Below are 21,795 nucleotides of genomic sequence, written 5' to 3' on the forward strand. Positions count from 1 at the left end.
CCCTTTGGCACAGGGACTGAAAGCAGATGTGACGGTCTCACAGAAAGAGCATTTAGCAAAGAGCAGAAGCTCAGAGCAACGCTCTTCTTTGATAAGGGTTATGCTTTTCTTGTCTCAGCTACACATTTTTCTGGGAGCTTCCAACTAGGTTTGATTTTTACAATAGGCAATCGGTCTCCAACTAACCTCAGGTAAATAATGGTACAAACCATTCCATGCTTATGTGATAGCAAAAAAAAAAAAAAAAAAGACTTTCTGCCCAAGCCAGTTTACTTAGAAGAACTCTTTTCTGGATGCATCTTAATTACAGACCCCAGAGAAGCTTATGAGCGTCTTCAGTAATGGATGTTTTCAAGTTGTGAATCTGAGATTATTGAAGTGTGAAGTATAAAATGCTGTCATTTAAGGTTTTAAATAACAGCACTGTCCATGCTTGCTTCCATCCTACATAGAGTCTGTGCATTATCAAGATTGTTTCTAAACAGAATTATGTATTTAATTGAAAGATTTACAACCAAAAGGAAAAATAGAGAAATCACCCATCTGGGGGTTTATTCCCTTCATGGACCAGGTGAAAGCAAGGAGTTAGGAACCTCTTCCAAGCCTACCATGAGGATTGCCTAATATTTTCCCCAAACTATTAGCAGGGACCTAATATTTTCCCCAAACTATTAGCAGGGACCTGGATAGGAAATAGAGCCACTGGGACACTAACTGGTACCCATACGGATGTCAGTAGCACAGGCAGCAATGTTATCCCCTAAGCCACAATGCTGCTCCCATCCCCATATGGCACTTTAAGATGCCCTTTCTTTCTCATCCATCACCTTTGTCTCGGTGCTTCTGCTGCCTCCTCTGCATCTTGTAGCTATCCATCACCCTCTTCTCTCCTTTCTGTCACGGGCTTCCTTTTCTTCTCTCCCTTGTCAGTTCATGTGTCTCAATTTCTTGCTGCTCCATTATGCCTGCACAGATGTGGATACAGTTGTGTTCTTTTATTGCCTCACCGTTGCTCAGAGAGTCCCTTAAAAAAGTCTCTTTATGCTGATCCTCATTGAAGGTATATTACAAAGTCCTAAATGTTCAAGGAAAGAAACTTGTAGTTCTGCCACACATCTCACATGTCACTGATGGATTATAAACTGTTGACTATGTAGAATATTTTCTTTGGGCAGGAATTATGTCTATAATATACCTAAATAAATAGTTTCTGATAAGAATTAGTATCTCCAACTTTAGTGCTTCCATCATCCCTCCAATAACCAGATCTCTCTCTTTCTTTTCCTTTCTTTTTTTTTTTTAGTTTTAATGTTCAAAAAGACTAAAAATGGTGGCATTTTTCTTTTCGTTCACTAAAATGAGTACTTTCTAGCCAATAGGGCCATATCTTTTGATTAAGAAGTATTATCACTAAGCAATGGTTTAAAACGGTATTTAAATGCTACTAAAGTATAATACAGGATGTCACTGTCTAAAATATAATCATCTGTATTTGAAGATTTACTCCCTGCCACATTAGAAACATAAAAATCATTTTGAAATTTATGCGTTGTATTTCCAAAGCCCCACATTTTATTTCGATATGGTCTCAGCCCTAGAGCTTTCTTCTGTTGCTATTATTTCTGAAAAACATGTGATCTCTTTTTAAATCATAGGGATTTTTACTTTACAGGCATCACCTTTGTGTAAAAGGAAGATACAAAATGTTTAAGGTCTGGTCCAGGGAAGAACTGTGTGTGCATAAGAAATAAGGTGTGTGGTTGACACAGGATGTGAGCATCTGACCATTAAACCACATCCACTTTCATAGGAGTTGCAGTGCAATCTCTATTTTCCTCAACTTGGTGACAGACTGCACATGAAGTGTTCAAAGATGAGCATTCAACAGCCTACAGGAGGTAAGGGCTTCCGCACCTTTCATCACCAGGTCATTGGTTAAGGCTGGGCTGTGGCAACACAAAATTGTGATAATCTTCACCCGTTTATCTTTAAAGCTATCATCACCAGGCCTTTATAGGATAAGAATTTGTTCAGGGAGCTGAGGATACATCTCAGGCTAGTGTCTCATACAAGTGACCACACAGGGAACAGTCATGCTCAGGTGTCAATGTGATTTACAATGCTCCTAATTAAAGTACTTATCCCCAGAACTATTTGCATGTAGAAGTAAAGCACAATTTCAGTGTGTGCCATAAATCAACACAAAGTTGCTATAGAAAAACATATTCCTATATAAGATCATATAATTGCCATCTTTGATATTAATAGGAACCCAAAAGTAAAATGTCCATAGTAAACAAAAAAAGAAAAAGAAAAAGAAAGAGATATTGAGAAAGTTCTAGGTGGTTTGTAAGATCAGGGATGTGAAGGTTGGAAAAGAAAACAGCCATGTCTTGGAGTCTTTCTCTAATCAGTAAAAATTAGATTTCCCTCTGTCACTTCAGGGGTCAGTTAGGAATCCAATGAACGTCTCCCAGTTCATGTGTAAGTTCTTTGATTGGCTGTAAAGCTCAGGTAACAGAGACCACAAGAGAGAGGTGAGAGCAAGAGTACTGAACTGAAGGGGGAGAAAGGAGAGCAGGCTGAACAAAGCAGGGCAACAGAGTCCGAACACTGATGTGCACTCACTCGGGCGCATAACCCCAATTTGTACACAACAGGGTGTTCAGTGTTCTTTTATGCAAGACAAAGACCCAAAATAAAGACCCTTAACTGGTTGGTTCTGCCTGAGAAACATCCCAATTGTCTGGAAAATAGGCAAAGGTAAGAGTGTCTAAGATAAACCAGCTGGACTTGGCTCACAATGAGCAGGAAAGAAGACCGGGCTGCAAGTTAAATGACTCAGGGTGCAGAGGTGGGGAACACTCAGTCTGCAGGCCACAGGAGGCCCACAAAATCATCTGTAGGCAACTTACAGACAGTACTTGCAGTTCAACACAGCTACAGAGGGTTAATTATTATGCTGTTCATTTTATATGGCCCACAAGCAATGTCATAAATATCAAGATGACCCTTAGTTAAAAAGAAAAAAAAAAGTTCTCTATCCCTGAAGACTTGGAGCATACCCTTCATTGAACATCATGCCACTTCTGTGTAAATGAACAAAACCCCAATATAACAAAACCAGGCCAGTTTAACTAAATCTGCGTACACAGATTTCCAAAGTGAAGTTTAGGTCCTTTTAGGGAAGGATCCCCAAGTTAATACTACACAAAAGTGTGACAGCCTCAGGGATTTAGCAAATTTTAGAATAGTTCTGTTATTAGATCAGCAAATGGTTGATATGCTGTAAACAGCTTTAAGATTCAGTTGTCACAATTAATTATAAGTAACTTGGAGGACAACTGTAATTAGTGCTAAGCAGTCAGTAAACTCAGTTCTTCCAGCACAGCGCCAGCTTGGGTTGGGCTATCAGAACCCAATTCGTTCTTTTTTTTAACTGGTGCAAACAGAGATCTTTCCAGTGTCTTTGCCATTTTCAAATACCTGAAAACTAACATGTTCAAAGATAAAAAGAAGTGCATACGCACAAATACACATGCTATTTGTATGTCGCCTGTCCGTATATGTATGTACAAAGGCAGAGAATTTTTGTTTTGCAAAGCAATGTGTCAGCTGAGTGTTGTGTGTGTAGAAACTTTGCAAAGCAAAAACTGACTGTATCAAGGCATGCAAGTAAATAATAGACAACTTAAATCAATGGTACTAAAAAATGCTCTATCCCCATTTGGTTTTAGTGTCTTATCTGACTGGCCGTTATTTGCTAGAGAAATCCTTAAAATAGAAGAAAACCTGGAGATTAAGGGAGGAATCAATGTCCACGGTACATGTTTAAATGGCACAAGTGTCAGAGAGAGGTCAGCCAACCATCAATTAGCCAGCTCATTTCATTCCTCTGCAAAAACATAGAACCAGAAATTATGTGAGAAATGTTTGACTTATATTAAAAATATATCAATGTGCAGCTCATTTTTTTTAACTCACTAAAAGGAAATTCAACCTGACAGATGTATTGCATAACAGTACGACGGAAGTAATCCATTTTAAGTGCATATATCCAACAAGTTGTTGAAAACAGAGATAGAATTCATAACATTGCATTATGCAACACTAGCTGACGGTGGGGGAGAAACATACCAGCAAAACTTCTGGTCAAAAAGATTCAAATAAACCAGTCCCGACAGAACGGCTCCACCAGAGTGAACACAAACCCTCTGACTGCACTGGGGATCCGTGCGGGCCGGGCTCGTCACCAGGCAAGAAAGGACAGGCCTGGGGAGGCCTGATGAATAATTTAAATCCTTGCTTTCCATTTTTTTTTCTCAAAAGTTTTCTTGGTTTTTTTTTTTTTTTTTCATATGTCTATCACATTGGTGTAGCCATCTTTTACATTTCTACTGGAGACAATTTAAATTGCATTTCATTTGTCTTAGCCAGTTGGGATTACAATGTATTTTGGGAGCACTTCTTGAGCTTTTAGGCAAAAAAAAAAAAAAATTGTTTTTCAAGGCAATCACATAAAGATTGGAAGTCTCATTCCTCTCAGTGGTTTTCCTTGAGCTACTGATGGCCCAGTGGAGACGCTGCAGCTCTCAGCACTGGTGCGTTGGTATTCCACACACCAAAGATCTCTTTTCCTAACAGTGATTTTTTTTAAATTACTTTTCCTAGTACAGACACCATTCTGAGCAAGCCATCTCTACTTTTACAAAACTGGAAAACCCAGCTGCTGCCTGCAAAGTGAAAATAAGTAATGTGGAAGATTTTGATTATTCCATGAATCTCCTTAGGTACCTAATTTGGAACAAAATTCCTTAACAACAAGCAACCTTTAGCAATGAAGGTCTAGGTGGCACACACTCTGCAAGGTTAGTGTTGCCAAAGCTCAGATTGAAGAACTTATTGATGTTCCTTTGTCGAGACTTGCTGCACACGGAGTTAGAGTGCAGCAAATTATATTCTAGGAAATAGCAGTGAGAGTGTTAGTTGCCAAACTGAGAAAGCAGAGAGGACTTGGTCAGCACCTAACAACTCCGTTAGCTCACTGCTTTGTTCACTACCAGCAATGCAACTTCCCATCTGGATCCAGAAATGTGTTCTCAAAAACCAAAGAAATTGGCCATGACCTCCAAAACTGCAATGGCAGAATACAAAAAGAGGCATTGCTGTGTTTAAGCAAAAGGCTAGGTGTCTAAGTGGAAAGAAGGCTGCCTCCACTAAAAATGTATAATGTGTTTTGGCTGCCCACAACTATAAAACTCTCCAGATTCAAATCCTGAGAGTCTATTTTTCTTAAGGCTTCACTCTGGGCTTTAAGCTCCATTCTGTTTTTCTCTCCTTGGCCTCAGGAGTATTTTCATTTCTAATTCTGATATTTGAACAAAAACAGATCTCCAAACAGAGAACTATTTCTATTGCTGATGTTACAAGAAAATACAAAAAAAAAAAGCCTTTACTTTTACACTACCTGACTTTTTGCTTAAAAAAAAAAAAGAAAAGGTTGCTGCCTTGGCTTCCCAGTGCTGCAAGGGTTCAGCCCACTGAGGCTCTGAAATTACTTATTCTTGGAATGGGACAAGAAAAAAGAAAAGAGAAAAAGAAAAAGAGAAAGAAAAGGCTAGCTGGAGCAAGCTCTGAATTCCAAGGAGTAGCGTCCTAGAACCCCCGCCCCCCAAATAATGATCCAGATCCTCTTGAAAAATATGGTAGCTGAATGGTTATTGAAGAAACACACAGGAGTAGGAATTTATTTCAATGACCCAAGTTACACAAAATAAGGAAATATTTCCCACGCACTGCAGTCTTTCTATTGTCCTTCATATTGGCTTTTCTTGAACATGAATAAATTAGATTAACACTAATGTTTCATTGTAATGTAAATCAATTCTTTCATTTAACGTATTTGCTGATATATAAATACTGAGGGCCTGCCATGTGCTGAAGCACCATTCAGGTACTTAAAATACCTAGTAAAGTGAAGTTCCTGTTCAGGAGGCATTCAGCCTCTGCTGTATTAGAGAGCGAGACACTATACACAATACACAGTCAACAGACTCATCAAACGACACAGCACAGTCAGGTCACATTCAGATCATGCGGGTCATACAATTTGGTGAGTCTTCTTTAAAAAAGAAACGCAAAGCTACATGTAAAATATTCAGTAACATTTTCTCTAAAAAGTCTAGCAAGTTAATTTTGTCTTCACTTTAGCATGGTGAATCAAATTGTTTTTTCACTACTAATTAGAAAAGTTTTCTCAGTGTCACAACTTTATTGGTGATTTCATAAAAATCCTTTGGATTGATGTCAAATTTGGGAAAACTTTGATTAGAGTTCTTTAGGAGTTGCAAAATGGGAAAGAATTTATTGCAAACCAATTGACTACATTAATTTTGCTCCATTTTTTTTCTCCATGATCCAAATCCACCTGCATTTTAAAATGTAGGTTTTTTTAAATCCAATTCTTAAATAATCATTTTACATATTTTAAGGGCAGGGCTACAGAGGGAGAGACAGAGAGAGAGACAGACAGACAGAGGGCAGTTTTCTATCTGCTGATTTGCTGTCCCAATGTCGCAATGGCTGGCGTTAACCTTGGCCAAAGCCAAGAACCAAAGATTTGCACAGGTCTCCCACATGGATGGCAGGGGCCCAATGACTTGGGCCATTTTCTGCTGCTTTCCCAGGAGCTGGATCATTAAGTAGAATGACCGGGACTAAAACCAGCACACACAGAGAATGCTGGCACTTCAGATAGTAGCTTTACCCACAATTCCACAACACCAGCCCATTCTTATCTTATTTGAAAAGCAGAGACAGATAGTGAGATCTCCCAGTTACTGAGTCAGTGTGCAAACTCGTGTAACAGCCAGTGTCAGGTCAACCAGCCAATTACCAGGGATGCAAATGAGGTCTTCCATCTGGGAGGCAGGGACTCCGCTACTTAAACTACCAACTCTGTGGAGTGGGCATTAGCGAGAAGATAGAATCTGAAGTGAAATCTAGACACTCTGAAAGGGAATGTGGGCATTCTGTGTAGGGTTAATCGGCTGTACTGAGTGTGTCCCTGTTCCTCCTCCCAACCCCCACATACATACACATGCTCTTGGTGCCAGAAACTTTACCATAAGCCAAAAAGAAATGAAGGAAGGGATCTGATACAGTGGTTAAGACACCCCCATTTGAAAATGTTCACATTCCACATCCCTGAGTTCACATCTTGGCTCTTCTCCTAATTCCAGCTTCTGGCTAATGCACACTCCAGGAGGCAGCAAATAATGGTTCAAGCAGTGTGATCCCCACACTCAAAGGGGCAAGGGTTGAGTTCCAGGCCACTGGCCTCAGTCTCGATCAGTCTCAACTACTGCAGACATTTGAGGCGAGAACTAGTGGGGAAGAGATCGCTCTCTTTTTTCCTTCCCCTACTCTTTCTCTCCCTCCTTCCTTTTCTCCCTGTTTCTCTCTGTCACTTAAACAAATAAATAAATATCTCACTCCAGAAGAGAGTGAGGGAGAGAGAAAGCAATATGCTTTATGTCCACCAGATTATATGTATATTCCTGGAAAGTCTTCTAACACCAAAGTTAATTATACAGAAATATAATGCAAAGCACTGACTACATTGCATTGTACCCAAACTACTCATAGCCCTAACTCAGCTTTCCCTTAGTTTTACTTTGAAAATGACTGCGGTCACTTCTGCACTGGTTGGTACATGGCATCACATGAAGAAGAGGAAATTAGAGTGGAAAGAGATAATGATCTCAAGCAAACATAGTAAAAATATTCAGTCTAGCGGCTGGAGTCCTTGCTTTACATGTACCAGCATCCCGTGTAGGTGCAGGTTCTTATCCCAGTGGCCCCACTTCCCATCCAGCTCCCTGCTTGTGGCCTGGAAAAGCAGCCGAGGACAGCCCAAAGCCTTGGGACCCTGCACCCATGTAGAAGACCCCAAAAAGATTCCTGACTTCTGGCTTCAGATTAGCTCAACTCCAGCCATTGTGGTCATTTGGGAAGCGAAATAGCACGTGGAAGATGTTCCTCTCTGTCTCTCCTCCTCTCTGTATATCTGACTTTCAAATCTTCAAATATGTATATGTAGATAGATATCTCATTTGCAATTTTAAATGATCACATAAAATAGCATGTGAGAGGCGAGAGGTAAGGGAGTTAGACAAGCAGATAGCTGACTACAGGTGCTGGTAGCTTTTAGAATAAATACAACGGACATGTTCAAGGAACCATCTGGAAGTTATTAAAACTAAAGTTACAGAGAGGGATAGTAAGTAAGTACAAAATCCAAGGAGCATGATAGGGTGGGGAGTATAATGGTGAATTATGGGAGGTTTTGAAACAACAGTAACAGCATCTGAATTAATCTCTTAAAGCATCATTAAGACTTACAGCTTGAGAATGATTAAAGTTAGATAGTTTATAGTATGGATGACAGTGGCTACAAGAAGAGAGTTAGTAATGGGTATGATAAGAAATGGTCAGTTTTTGTTGTTTATTTCAGAACTGTGTTAATTTTTTTTAATTAACTGTGTTAGTTTTTTTTTTTTTACTATTGTGGTCATTAAACAGGCAAATGTGGTCATTTAGCCAGGCAAGGCTAATATATCTGAAATGTAATTTTTGCAGGCAGGATAGCTTTATTTACAAGTGCAACTAAATAAATATAAACATAATTATTCAAATAACAGAACATCAAAGAGTTCACAGAAAATCAATTAAAATGTAAATATATTTTGGCACAAAGATATTTGGGATCTATGCATTGCTTTGTCTATCATATGCATTTTCCCTGAATGCTTTGCAGGATCTTGGTATACAATATTTATGAAGGTATAAAAATACCAGAGGAGAACAAAATAAATTTTTACTTTTTGTGAAGATGCAAAAGACTCTGTAAGGAAAGCCGACATGAGTGGGGAGTTAGGGGTCACTGTGGTCCTTTCTTGGTTACGTTTGTCTGGCATCATGCATGACATCTATTGAAGGGCTGTGTAAGGTCTTGTTCAGTGTCATTATCTGGCCTTGAATGTTGTGAGTCTTGTTAAAAGCTATCTGTGGTAGAACAGCAGGCTCCCCAACTCACCTCCACCGCTGGGCATACCGCCCAGGAAGGTCTCCAGTGTGTGAGCAGAAGGCCAAGCAGTAAGCTCCAAAATGCCTCGGGATGCAATGCTGTCAAGAGGGAATAATAAGAAAATGACACCGCAGCATGTAGCCAAAAGTCGGGAGGCTGAATGCTAACAGGATTTGTTGACTGCTGAAGGAAAGAAGTGTAAAATGGCCGCACGAATGGACCTGGCATATTTCAGGTGGATATAATCAATATGTCTAAATAATACTGACTTGAATATTGGTTTCAGCTGAGTGACCTGGTAGTAGGTCCAGAAACCAAGATTTGCCTCCTGGAAATTTACTGAGGAGAGTGTTCAAGACAGCACTGGTGAGGTAGTGAGGAGCTGGGTGGAGACCAGTGGGTGCACTGTGATGCAGTTGCAACAGCGGCCTCTAGTGGGAGTTGTGGAAGTGGGATGGCCCTTTTGCAGGAAAGGGATTTGTGGCAAGACAACAGTGCCACCACAACCAGGTGAAGGCTGCCTCCGAAGTGGGAACCTAATCTTAGGAGAAGAACTTCTATGTTGAGGACAGTATCCAAGAAGGTGGTAGCTGTGACAGCGGGGTGGGCGGTAGGAATGGAAGTGCAGGGTAGACTCAGTCCTGAAGCAGGGACTAGGACATGTGACTCTGATCAGCTACACACATGCAAAGTAATGCAATGCTGAACACACTGTCATATGCATGAATAATTCAATACTCAAAACAATCAGATTTTACACATGAATCTGAAACAGGTTCATGACTTCCCCAAGGGAAATCTAGTATAAAGGGGCAGGAAGATCCTTGGAAATCAAGCCCAAAAATGTTTTTCATCACAACTTTTACTTATATGTCTAGATTTAGAGGTTCTAATACAAGAAAATTGATATAAAATATCTTACAGACATGAAAAGATATTTTATAGTGAAAAATTCTTTACCTAAATCAAGGAATATGAAAATAAAAATGAAGTAGTTTCTGTTTTGTGAGAAGTTAATCAACCATGAAAAAAGCTTTACTCATAGTTCAAAGTCATTTTTGAAGGCAATTATAACAAAGTTAACATTGTACATAAATTAGAGTACCGTGACTTTGTCATTTTTATAGACTTGCAAAATTATTTTTTGGATATTGAATAGCTACATTTTCTCTATTTTCTCAATTATATGATATAATACAAATGAAACCATAAACATGTCTAATCTTAACAGTTAAAGTGGCAATCACAAAGCAAGTACTAAAATTAAGGGTTTTAGGCAATGAAGATGTAATAGTGAATCAATATATTTATACTTTATGTAGGAAAAAGTGTATGGGGGCCAGTGCTATGGTGCGGAGGGCAAAGTCAAGCAGGAACTGGAATCCCATGCGGGCATGGGTTGAAGATCTGACTGCTCTACTTCCGAGCCAGTTCCCTGCTAAAGTGCCTGGGCAAACACTGGAGGATGAGCCAAGCGCTTGGGCTCTGCACACATGCAGGAGACCTGGAAGAAGCTCCTGGCTCCTCACTTCAGATGGACCCAGCTGCAGCCATTGTAGCTATTTAGGGAGTAAACCAGCATATGGAAGTCTCTCTCTCTCTCTCTCAGCTGGGATTGGGCTAGGTCAACACCAGAAACTTGACACTCCATCTGGATCTCTCCTCTAGGTGGCAGAAGCCCAAGTACTTGGACCACCCTCAGCTACTCTCCTAGGTACATTAACAGGGAGTTGATCAGAATTAAAGACGCTGGGATTGAAACCAGCATTCACAGAAGAAGCCAGTATTGCAAGAGGCAATTTAGCTGACTCCAAGATTGCGATGTTTCAATCTCAGCTCTCTGGAACCCCTCAGAGAACCTGGGCAGGACTGGTGGATGTGTGTTCCGGGTAGGTTCCAAGTTGGAAGTTGCATCTGTTGAGAATCCGTGAGATCACAGATATCTGACTTCACAACCGGTAGACCCTATTTTTCTGTATTTTACCTAGTGGATTCGAAATACCAGCTTAAAGCTCAAAAAGTAATTGTCATCTAAAGGCTGTCTTGGAGAGTGCTGTATTTTCAGTTTCTTAAGAGCAAGTTTTGGAGGGCAGTGCATGGTAGCCTAGTGGCTAAAGTACTCACCTTGTATGTGCCAGGATCCCATATGGGCAACGATTCTAATACCAGCAGCCCTGCTTACCATCCAGCCCCCTGCTTGCGGCCTGGGAAAGCAGTCAAGGACAGCCCAGAGCCTTGGGACCCTGCACCCACAGGGGAGACCCAGAAGAGGCTTTGGGCTCCTGGTTTTGGATCGGCTCACTTCTGGCTATTGTGGGCACTTGGGGTATAAATCAGCATGTGGAAGACCTTCCTTTCTTCTCCTCTCTGTATATCTGACTTTCCAATAAAAATAAAATGACTCCTGCCTGGAGACTTTAAAAAAAATAGAGCAAATTTTGGCGACAGAGGCAGTAAGACCGGTGAGTGGAAGCAGAAGGACTGAGAAAGGGAGGGTAAAGGGTTCTGTAAAAGGGGCTGCCCTCGGAGCGTGGGCCTGCATTCCTTCCTTTAAAATATGTAAAATTACACTTCAAGGTATTGTTACACTTTAGAATTTTTGCACTAATCCATTTCTACTAACAAAGTAGAATTTTTTTTTAAAAAAAAGGCATATTGTTCAATGAAAACCATCTCGAGTTATAATTCTTGCCAATTTTAATATGTGAAGATGTTCAGAAGCATGTAGAAGACACGGCAAGGCAGATTTGCTTGTCTGCATGTCCAACGCCGAAGGGTTGCAATAAGCCATTTATGAGTGAGATTATCTCAAGGAGAAATGGAACAAGAATTTCACTTTAACTAAATTAAATATCTGAAATTATATTTCATTTGGATTTAAAAAATCATGTATATTGATTATGTTAGTAGCTGAGTGTAAGCTGATAATACTTTATAATATATCAGCATTTTGTAAAGGCTTTGGAGGTTCCCGGGCAAAGTATATATATTTTTTGTAGCAAGATAGGAGGGCTTTGATAAGCAATGCAGAGTCATAGACCTCTCAGATCCTATTTTACCGCAAGAAATGAACATTATAGGATTAAATATGAGCCAACTCAGCAGACTTTCCCAGATTCTCATCTTAGGATAAAACAATATACCTTTAATGTTAGTCATATGTCATACAGTAAATATACCTTTATATATAATTTCTCCCTTATATAAGTGAGCATTTTGAGTAACTGAAATTTATGCAAAAGCTTACTATTTGCAACAATGTATTTTAAGAAATAATCCATTTTAAGAATCATAAATTACAAAACAATTATCAAAACTATAGGTAGAACCTATGTATGTGTAAATGTTTCGCTTCATTTGTGCTGGCGAGAAAATGTGCATCCATTTATGTTCAAATGAGAAATTTCGGCTTGATAATATTCACGGTGAGTTGGGCTAACATAGATGTCAATGGATAATCCAGGGAACAGGAACATATGCAGGAAGGGAATATCAACTACTTGAGCATATCAAATACTCTGTGAAAAAGCTAATTGAGAGGTAAAAACAAATTAACTGCTATGGAGAAGGACAATCTCCCTGAGAGAGTGTGTGTGCCTGCAAAGTAAGGTTCAGTGGTTGCATTTAGTCTGAGTAACTGCTGGGACAGTAATACAGCTCTGGCCCGAGGACTTTCCCTGCTGACTGCCCACCTGGCAATTCTCTGGGCACCTTCTAGGATGTCAGGACCGCACAAGGAAAGCCTGTTCCATTACAACAGGCACTGCGTGGGAGCAAATGCCCGGACCAATTGCTCTTTCCGATTCTGATAGAGATGCTGTTTTTCTCTTCAGCAGTTCTAGGGAAAGAAGATTGACTCTTCCTCCACATGAAGATTTACACCTGGCTGCAGATGCCTGTCAGGAAAAAGGCCAGTGAGAACACATTGGTAATTTTTCCCCAAAAAGACACAAAAGGGAGAAGGAGTGCTGAAGTAAGGAGAACAGCACCAGAAAAAAACTCATTGAAGGATTTTAGTTCCTGCCCCTACTCAGCTATCCCATGAGATGGAGAAAGGCATTCTTAGCATCTCAGTTGCCTTACTTTTAGAATAAGCCACCCAATATTTACCTAATAGTAAAATTCACATATGCATGGAGATTATATCCATCACATTTTCCCCAATGTTTAATGATTATTCTAGAAATCACAATGACCTTGAATATTCTAATTTTGCAACTGTAGTCATAATTCTTTTCCAAATGAAGATCAAGTTGTCAGGTTTTACTGCTTGCACCTAGGCATATTGTAAAACTGTTGTTCCAATATTTACAGCAAAAATGGATAAAATATCAGAGAAGTTCAGAGGTTATAAATACATATTTGATAAATGCAGAATGTACAGAGGAAATAAGGACACAATTGCATGCCGAGCAGTAAAGAAGTTTTCTTGTGCCCACCTGCCAAATAATCTTGCAACAATGTTGTGAAGAGTGGAACTCAATTACTAATTTATAATTCTTAACAATTAAAAAAAACTGCGTTATTCCAGATTGATTGTTGGGGAGCTTTTTTACTTTTTAAAATGACTGCATAATAGAATGCAAATCTCAAAAGGTTTATGGTTCTCAGGTGCTATTGATAGAGTAAATTCAAGTAATCATAGAATTGGTAAAGCCAATAGGATTTTGTGGCCAAAAGTCAGCATCGCTTATCAGTCAAATTAGTTCACTTCCTAAATAAACAAACCTGTAAATGAAAAATGGTGCAATTTTAGTACAAAGCTGGTAGGTTGATACACAACCGATTACTGTCTTCAGAAGGTATCATAATTTTAAGAAAACAGTGATGGGCTTAGGCCAGAACAATGTTCCTTGCTTCTCTGAATTGCCCACAATCCTTGGCATGGTGTCTTGCGTATAATGTGTATTTGATAAGATGTGGATTTCCTGGGAGACTCACTTAAAATATTCTTTTTTTTACTACTACTGTAAAAATAGTTTTTAAAAATGTTGGATTTACAGTGCCCAAGAGGATGAACTGGATATTGGACAAAGATCTTGTATCCTCAGATTATCTCTTTAACAAAGCTTAAATTTCTTTATGCTATAAAAGTATCCTATAACCAATCAACATAAAACAAAACAATTTTTTAAGAATCTCTACATTACAGCCCTCTGGGTTTTTTATATCCCGTAACTAGGTTTCATGATATTTCCATCTTTCATAGCCAGATTGAGTTTATATGAAGTTAATGAAGATTAAGCATCAAGTCCCTTAATTTTTTGCAACTCCTGAAAGTTCTAGAAGTTGTCAATGAAGGAGAGGGAGGTCAGATGTCAATCAGGAAGAATTTGTATTTATTTCTGATCAGCTGCCTTAAAAACAGATCCAGCAGGAAGAACTTGAATCTCCAAGGCTCCTTTAATTTATTGTGTGATTTACTTTCTCATCCTGAATATCTACAGCAAGATTTAATTTTAAAGTGAGCCATGGCTTTACCTGAATTTCTGGTTTTCAAATTTTATAAGATCTAAGCCTCTTGGGAACTAGATCTTCCTCTACTGGCAGCAAATGGAAGACAACCCACAGGGCATCACTGACCAAATGTGTGTGAAAAGCACTAATTCCAGAGAAGAGGCATCCTGGTACTCCTCTTCCACTCCCTTCCCCATGATTCCGCCCACCTGCTCACACTTCATATCCTCTTGCTCATCGATTCTGTGTCACAGTCCCTGCCCTCAGAGTGCTTTTCCCACCCACCATCCTCTACAGATTTGCTAATACCCTTTCTTATCAATCCTTTCTTTCCTGCTCTCCCAGGGATATGCTAACATTTCTGACAGCATCTCCATGGGAATGAAGAGGAGGAGTTGCAAGGGGAGAACAGGACTAGGAAGACAGGAGTCACGGAGGCTTGTTAGAACAGTGCTTGGAGGTGGTGGCAGTGACAGGGAATATGCGGTCAGAAGGGTTTGTAACGATAAGAAATTGTCCTAAAAACTTGTTGTCTCAAGGACTTCATAGATTATTATGCACATTATGTGTAACTTTGGAAAGCCAAAACAATAAGAAATCTCACTACACAGTGATTGTAGTGATGTGATGGTGATGTGTAGTGATGGCTGTGGTGTGAAGGCAGGAGAATGTCTCAGGACCAAAGCTCTGCACACTGTGGTTGTGACTACAAGGGCATATGGATGCATATGCAAATGTCATGTGAAGAAAGAAAATGTCATGTGGGAACCATACAATTAAGGGCAATTGATTTTTTTCCCTAAAATTTCTCAAAAGTTGGTACGTTGTATTTTCAAAATGTCTGTTACTCAAACAGTAGTAGGCATATCTAGTTTTAGGCAAATTTTTTTAGTTTTTCCCCTTGGCATGCTCTTTTAAACTCTGTGCTGAATTATGCCATGTGATTGTAAGAATGGGACTAAGAGAAAAAGAAAAAGAAAAAAAAGCAAGATATAATGTGTCCTTTTATGAATTAACCTTCTAATGTTAAGACTTCACTAAAACTTGCTATTTAAAGATGATCAAAGAAAAATATTTTGAGAATGAAATACACACCAGAAAGAAGGCAGGGATTTTTTAATCACATCCTGTCTCAATTTCCTGGTTTAGAACCACTTCACTAAGAGAAGATGATGGCTGTAGTAGATTGTTCTGAAAGTTGAGCTATAGGCTTCCATGTATATATATATATATATGATTTCTTCCATGTATATATATATATGATTTCTGTCATTCTGTTGTATATATATATATATATACAGCAGAATGACAGAAATCATAAATGATTAGAACATTAGAAAGATGATTATTGGAGCTGCTACTGTAGCACAGCAAGTAAAGCAATGACCTGTAGAGGCGGTATCCCATACAGTTGTTGGTTCAAGTCCCAGCTATTCCAATTCCCATTCAGCTCCCAGCTAATGCACCTGAGAAGGCAGTAGAGGATATGGCCAATGTGTCCGGGCTTCTGTCCCAGAAGAAGCTCCTGGCTCCTGACTTCAGATTGGTTCAGCTCCAGCCACTGCAGCCATTTGGGGAGTGATTCAGCAAATGGAAATCTCTGTCTTTCCCTCTCTTACGAAACTCTGGCCTTTCAAATAAATACATAAACCTTAAAAAAAAAAAGGATAGTTTTCCCATTAAGTTCTTATCAGACTCCAAAGTTTAAAATGAATAGAAAACAAAGTTTTATTAGAGCCACTCCTTGTAGTCATGAATGGTTATGTTGACTGATACATCACCATTATGCACAGTACATGCCATGCCACAAGGTGGATAAAGCCCACAGCTAGTTAGAGGAACTGTTAGTGAAGGACATTGTAATTTCTTTACCAAACCACATCATTGATACATACTTTCAAAATTCCAATTCTTCACATTATTCATAATGTAGCAGATAGAGAAGCTTCACACTTCACATTTAATCTACATTGTCAATCTTTTTTTCCATTGTGTGCTTAGGCCAGAAGTCAGCAAATTTTTCTCTAAGGGGCCAAACAGTAGCTATTTTGGGTTTTTCAAGTCATGTATTCTCTGTTTCAACTATTCAACTTTGTTATGATGAGGAAATAGCCATAGACAACACACAAATAAGTAAATGTGCCCACGTTCCAGTGACACTTTATTTCAAAGCCAGGCGGATTCACTCCATGGTCTGTGGTTTACCACTCCCTCATCTAGACGACCAATTAAATTTCAAACCAAGCCCCCCCTTTATAGCATTTGCCAATTTCTCTTGTAAGAAAAACTTCCACCCTAACCAATTTTGAATTAACAATAAGCCATCAAGGAAAATTAGTTTGAGAAGAGATAAACACTCAGTTACATAATATGTATGTCTAATAAACATGATATGGATGACTTTAAGAGAATAGTAGCAGGAAATAAAATAATTAGGCTATGAAGATTATGTATTACTCCTGTATGATATTATTTACTTAATTATAAGTCTATATCAATTTTAGTAACAGTTATGTTTAGCAATAGCTCACAAAATGCATGAAAATTTTGTGATCAGACAGTGCTCACAGTCTGAGATATGAACAGAAGCCTGCACATGTATTGGAAGTTAGAACCTCAAACAGATTGAACAAACTCTGTGGGGGAGAGGACACTGGTATCTTTACAAGGTACCTATAAGGATCTAACACAGTCAGGATTGAAAACCACTGTGCAAAAACCTAGTGATAAGGCTGGTGTCCAGGGTTTCAGAGATGTGGAAGAGAGATGGATTCACTGAAAGTAGATGTTCAAGGAGAAAAACAGAGCGAGGAGGAAGACCTAAGTGGAGCTGAATAGCTCATATCAAAAATCCAAAAAAAGATAATGTTGGGTGAAAGGGAGAGGGAAATCTGGAGACAGAAGAGAAGTAACAAATCATCTCACTTTGTCGGATGTGAGATTTTCAGCGCTAAAAGCAGGAAATCCCTGGCAATCCACCAAGACGCTGGATTTTTCACTTTAATTTTGGTTAGTCACATGCAGCTGGTAGCTACCATATTGTATAGTGCTGTGAGTCTAAAGAGATACAACAATGTAGCTTGTTTGTGTTCATACTTTTCATCTTTGCTCTGATCATATGGAAAGAATTTTGAAGCATACTAAGAGGATAATCAAAAAGAATTCAACTTTGAAAGTTAAATATTTGTTTTAAAATCCCTCTGCTAATGTATATAAATGATAGAGATTGTTCAGAAATAAGTGGTGAACTCGTAACAGGATAAAACATTTTCCATAGGTCATACTATAGTTCATAGTTGCTTATACAAAAAAGTGGAAGAAAATAACATTCAAGTAACTGCAGTCTTTCACCTGGTTTCTCTCTTAAAGATTAGCAAACTCTTTTAGAATGGTAGAATGGATTGTAATCAACTAAAAAATCTTTGGGAAATAGACAATGCTACTACACTATGGAAACCTTTGACCTTGATGTATTGCATTGCATTTCTTAAGCCCTTAGCTGCCTAGCACAGATTACAAGAAATATGAGAAATCAGGTATCATGTTAAGCATGGAGTTACACTGCCTCAAAAGGTAAATGTTTCCATGGTAATGTTCTCATCCAAAATGCACACATGGGAATGTAGTTAAAATAAACAGGTTATAGAGTGAAATATAATGTTACTTTCACAATAACTCTGAATATTATGAAAAAGGAAATGTAGAGATAAAGATTGATTATACTTTGCTTAGCTTTGAATTTATCACAGCACTATAACCATAATCAACAGCAAAGTAAGAATTGTAATAACAGTGTTTCCTTGAAAGGAAAGAGATACACACTCCATACTTGGACTAATTTAAATTTCATTATTAATAATCTACTGAAATGTGGAATATGAAATTATAGAATGACATTAACTTGGCAGACTTAACATGGCAACTCTATTATGGGAGACTAATGTATGGAGATTCTGTAAGCTTGCAGAACCCATTCTGCAGCTCAAGTCTGAGCTAGGGTTAGGGTTAGAGTTAGGGTTAGGGTTAGGGTTTCCTAAGCTTGCAGTACCCATTCTGTAGCCCAAGTCTGAGCTGTTACTTTTCTAAAGATGCAGTATCAGAGTAGTTTAGGACATTTAGCCAGCTTGTCCTGACAAATAACCAATTCACCTTTTCTCCCAGGATATTCTTAAGTATTGATTTTACCAAGTGAACTCCAGACATGTGTCACACTTATCTAATACAGATCCTCTTCCTTGGAAATGTAGTTTGAACATCAATCAGTCACGTGGCCTTTCACCTCCAAAACGTATTGCCACAGTCTGTCAATTATTAAAGCTTGCCTATTTTTCCAAAAAAAAATATTTTTAGAGATGGAAATGCACAGTGATTCCTGTGAGAAATATATTTCTTGAGAAAGTACACAAATGTGCATATGATTAAATTTCTTCATTAACATTACATGTCTGGGTGGAAAATAAAATTTATAAATCCACATGAATGTCTCTAAAGTAATTCTTTTAAAACCTATTTGCTGAATGGTAATATTTCCACTTGTAAGCAAAGCTCTACTTTGCAGAACACAACATAAAAAGAAATTCAAGCTGGGTGGTAGGTATTGTTACAGGATTTTCAAAGGGAGCAATGCCTTTTGTCCCTGGCTGAATCCAATGAGAGTTGTAGAATGATACCCACCTTGAGTTTCAGGCCTCCTGGGACAAGTGTGTTTGCTGGAAGGCTTTGAATGTGTTGGCAGACAGAAGAGGAGAATTGCTCCTGTGCAGCCTGTAATTGGGGGCCACGTTTCAAGAGATGACCTCTGTTGTTTTTGATAGCTGCCTGCAATTCATCAATCAGCTTGCTCACCTGAAGGGGTTAAATTACCAGAGTTGTTAGCAAGAAGTAATTGTTGATGTCACACCTATTAGATTTCTTTTTTTTTTTTTTTGAGTACCTAGCTTGATGGAGGGAAAGAAATAACTTCAACACAAGAATTTCAGTACAGATCTACCTTAATGTAAGGAGACTAGAAGAGATATACATTCCTTTATCAACCAAATTTTCTTTACAGAAAAATGTCTAACCTCTTGACTTCAGTACTATAGACTTGGTAGCCATTTACAAGTGCAGAATGACAAATAACTGTGGGTATGAAAAAAAGCACATCTCACACATGTGCATGCTAAAGAACTTTTAAACTGGAAAACAGAAGTGAGACCTTAAATACTTTAAATAACCCAGTACAGGAGTAGAAAAATGCCTCACTTTGTTATACATTTATAGCATTCCTCTAGAATAATTTACTTTACCTGAAAAGCTTGATACATATATTTAAATAATCAACATTTTCTGATTTTTTTAGATTTATTTATTTTTATTGGAAAGGAGGATATACAGAGAGGAGAGAGAGAGAGAGGAAGAGCTTCCGTCTGATGGTTCACTCCCCAAGTGAGCGCAACCGCTGGAGCTGAGTCAATCTGGAGCCAGCAGCCAGGAGCTCTTCCGGGTCTCCCATGTGGGTGCAGGGTCCCAAGGCTTTGAGCCGTCCTCGACTGCTTTCCCAGGCCATAAGCAGGGAGCTGGAGGGGAAGTGGAGCTGCTGGGATTAGAACTGGCGACCATATGGGATCACAGCACGTGCAAGGTGAGCACTTTAACCACTACACTATCGCACCAGGCGCAACGTTTTCTGATCTTTAAAATGAATGCATTTCATTTCAACATATTTTTCAAATATTTTCAAATTTCATACAACATTCCAAAATGGTCATACTTCAAGGACAATGTTGCATTGTATACAATATTTGAGATATATATCAATGTCAAAATAAATAATATAATTTTCCAGAAACAATAAGGTGTCAGAAATATATAAACCCTTGATTTTTAAATGTCTAGATTTCTGGTCAATATACCTGTATTTAAAATAGGAATATGAATTCATCTACTGGTTCCAGGGACTGTGAGCTTCATCCAGGTCTCCCACATGAGTGCCATGATCCAAGTAGTTGGGGCATCTTCTGCTGCATTCCCAGGTGCATTGTCAGTGAGCTGGCTCAGAAGTGGAGCAGCCAGGACACAAATCAGCACCTAAATGGGAATATCAGCAGCACAGATGGTGAATTAACCTTCCACAGCACAATAGCAGTACATGCACACACACACACACAAACATGATTAAAAATTCCAATTACGTATTACTTTGCCCAAAAAATGCTGTAAGCATTATGTGCATGAAGCAAAGTAATAAAAATGATACATCTTTTCCTCTTTTAAATGTTTCTTATTTGTCCCTTAGTAATGAATCATCTGCACTATTTAAACAATTCCTTCTGATAAAAAGGATTTACAAATTTTTCCCATAAAGGTCAGATGGTGAATATTTTTCACATTGTGCATCATATGTCTTCTGTTCAAACTATTTAACTCTGTATGAGTACTTGGAAAGCAGCCACAGACAGCATGTCAACAAAAGTGCAAGGTTATGTTCAGATGAAACTTTATTTACAAAAATAAGCAATGCACTGGAGTTTTTCCCACAGGACTACAATTTGCCAGCCCCTCGTATGCTTTAACCTCCTTTCCCTTTTATATAAGTAACATTCTGGTCCAGTCTGCCATCTCCTCACATCCTTTCCAAAATCTGATTACTAAAACAGCTTGAGTAGTATCTACATCCACAATCTCCCACTGTGATATATTTTGCCACTTATTTGCTTTAAATTGTATATTAACTATCCAGTTGCTCTCTTAGATTCTTCAGCTTAATATTCAAAGATTTAAGACCTTTTGTAATCCAATCCTTGTCTGGATTTATGTCTCATAATCACAATTAGATCTCTCCCCTCTAAAAGGTTGACCTTCTCACTGCTTATATTTCCCCACCACACATACATACCCATTGTAGGATTTAGTAATACATTAGATAATATTTAACCTCACTATGATATCACAGGTGAGGAAATTTGGGCCCAGAAAGTTGAATGTCCAGGCTACTCATTATCCACAGAGAAATTAAGAGTAAAGGTCCTTTGATGCCAACTTACTCATCTAAGTTCATTTATCATTAAATTCACTTTGCTTGTCAGGTTTTCTAGCATTTACTACCTGACTCTGGAAATGGTAGGTTTAAAGACGGCTATGTTCTGTTCTTAGCTTGGTTCATGTACTGAGGGCATGTTCCTACAATGCTTTTCTCACATGCTCCCCCCTCCACTTACACAGTGATGCTTTGAATCTTAGAAATAAACTCTTACGAGGCTGGACTGAGA

The 21,795-nt window shown here is 38.7% G+C and overlaps 1 protein-coding gene across 1 annotated transcript in view; it reads right to left on the reverse strand.

The window, feature by feature from the left end:
• Positions 1–21,795, reverse strand: part of DCDC1 (doublecortin domain containing 1) — a 333,646-nt gene that overhangs the window by 186,456 nt on the left and 125,395 nt on the right. Inside the window, 3 exon segments of the mRNA XM_040980267.1 lie at positions 3,376–3,431; positions 3,433–3,486; positions 19,220–19,390. Of these exon segments, the coding sequence (XP_040836201.1) occupies positions 3,376–3,431; positions 3,433–3,486; positions 19,220–19,390 (281 nt within the window).

Source organism: Ochotona curzoniae, unplaced genomic scaffold, assembly GCF_017591425.1.
Source record: "Ochotona curzoniae isolate NIBS_2020 unplaced genomic scaffold, NIBS_Ocur_1.0 contig_3432, whole genome shotgun sequence".
Classification (NCBI taxonomy): Eukaryota; Metazoa; Chordata; class Mammalia; order Lagomorpha; family Ochotonidae; genus Ochotona; species Ochotona curzoniae.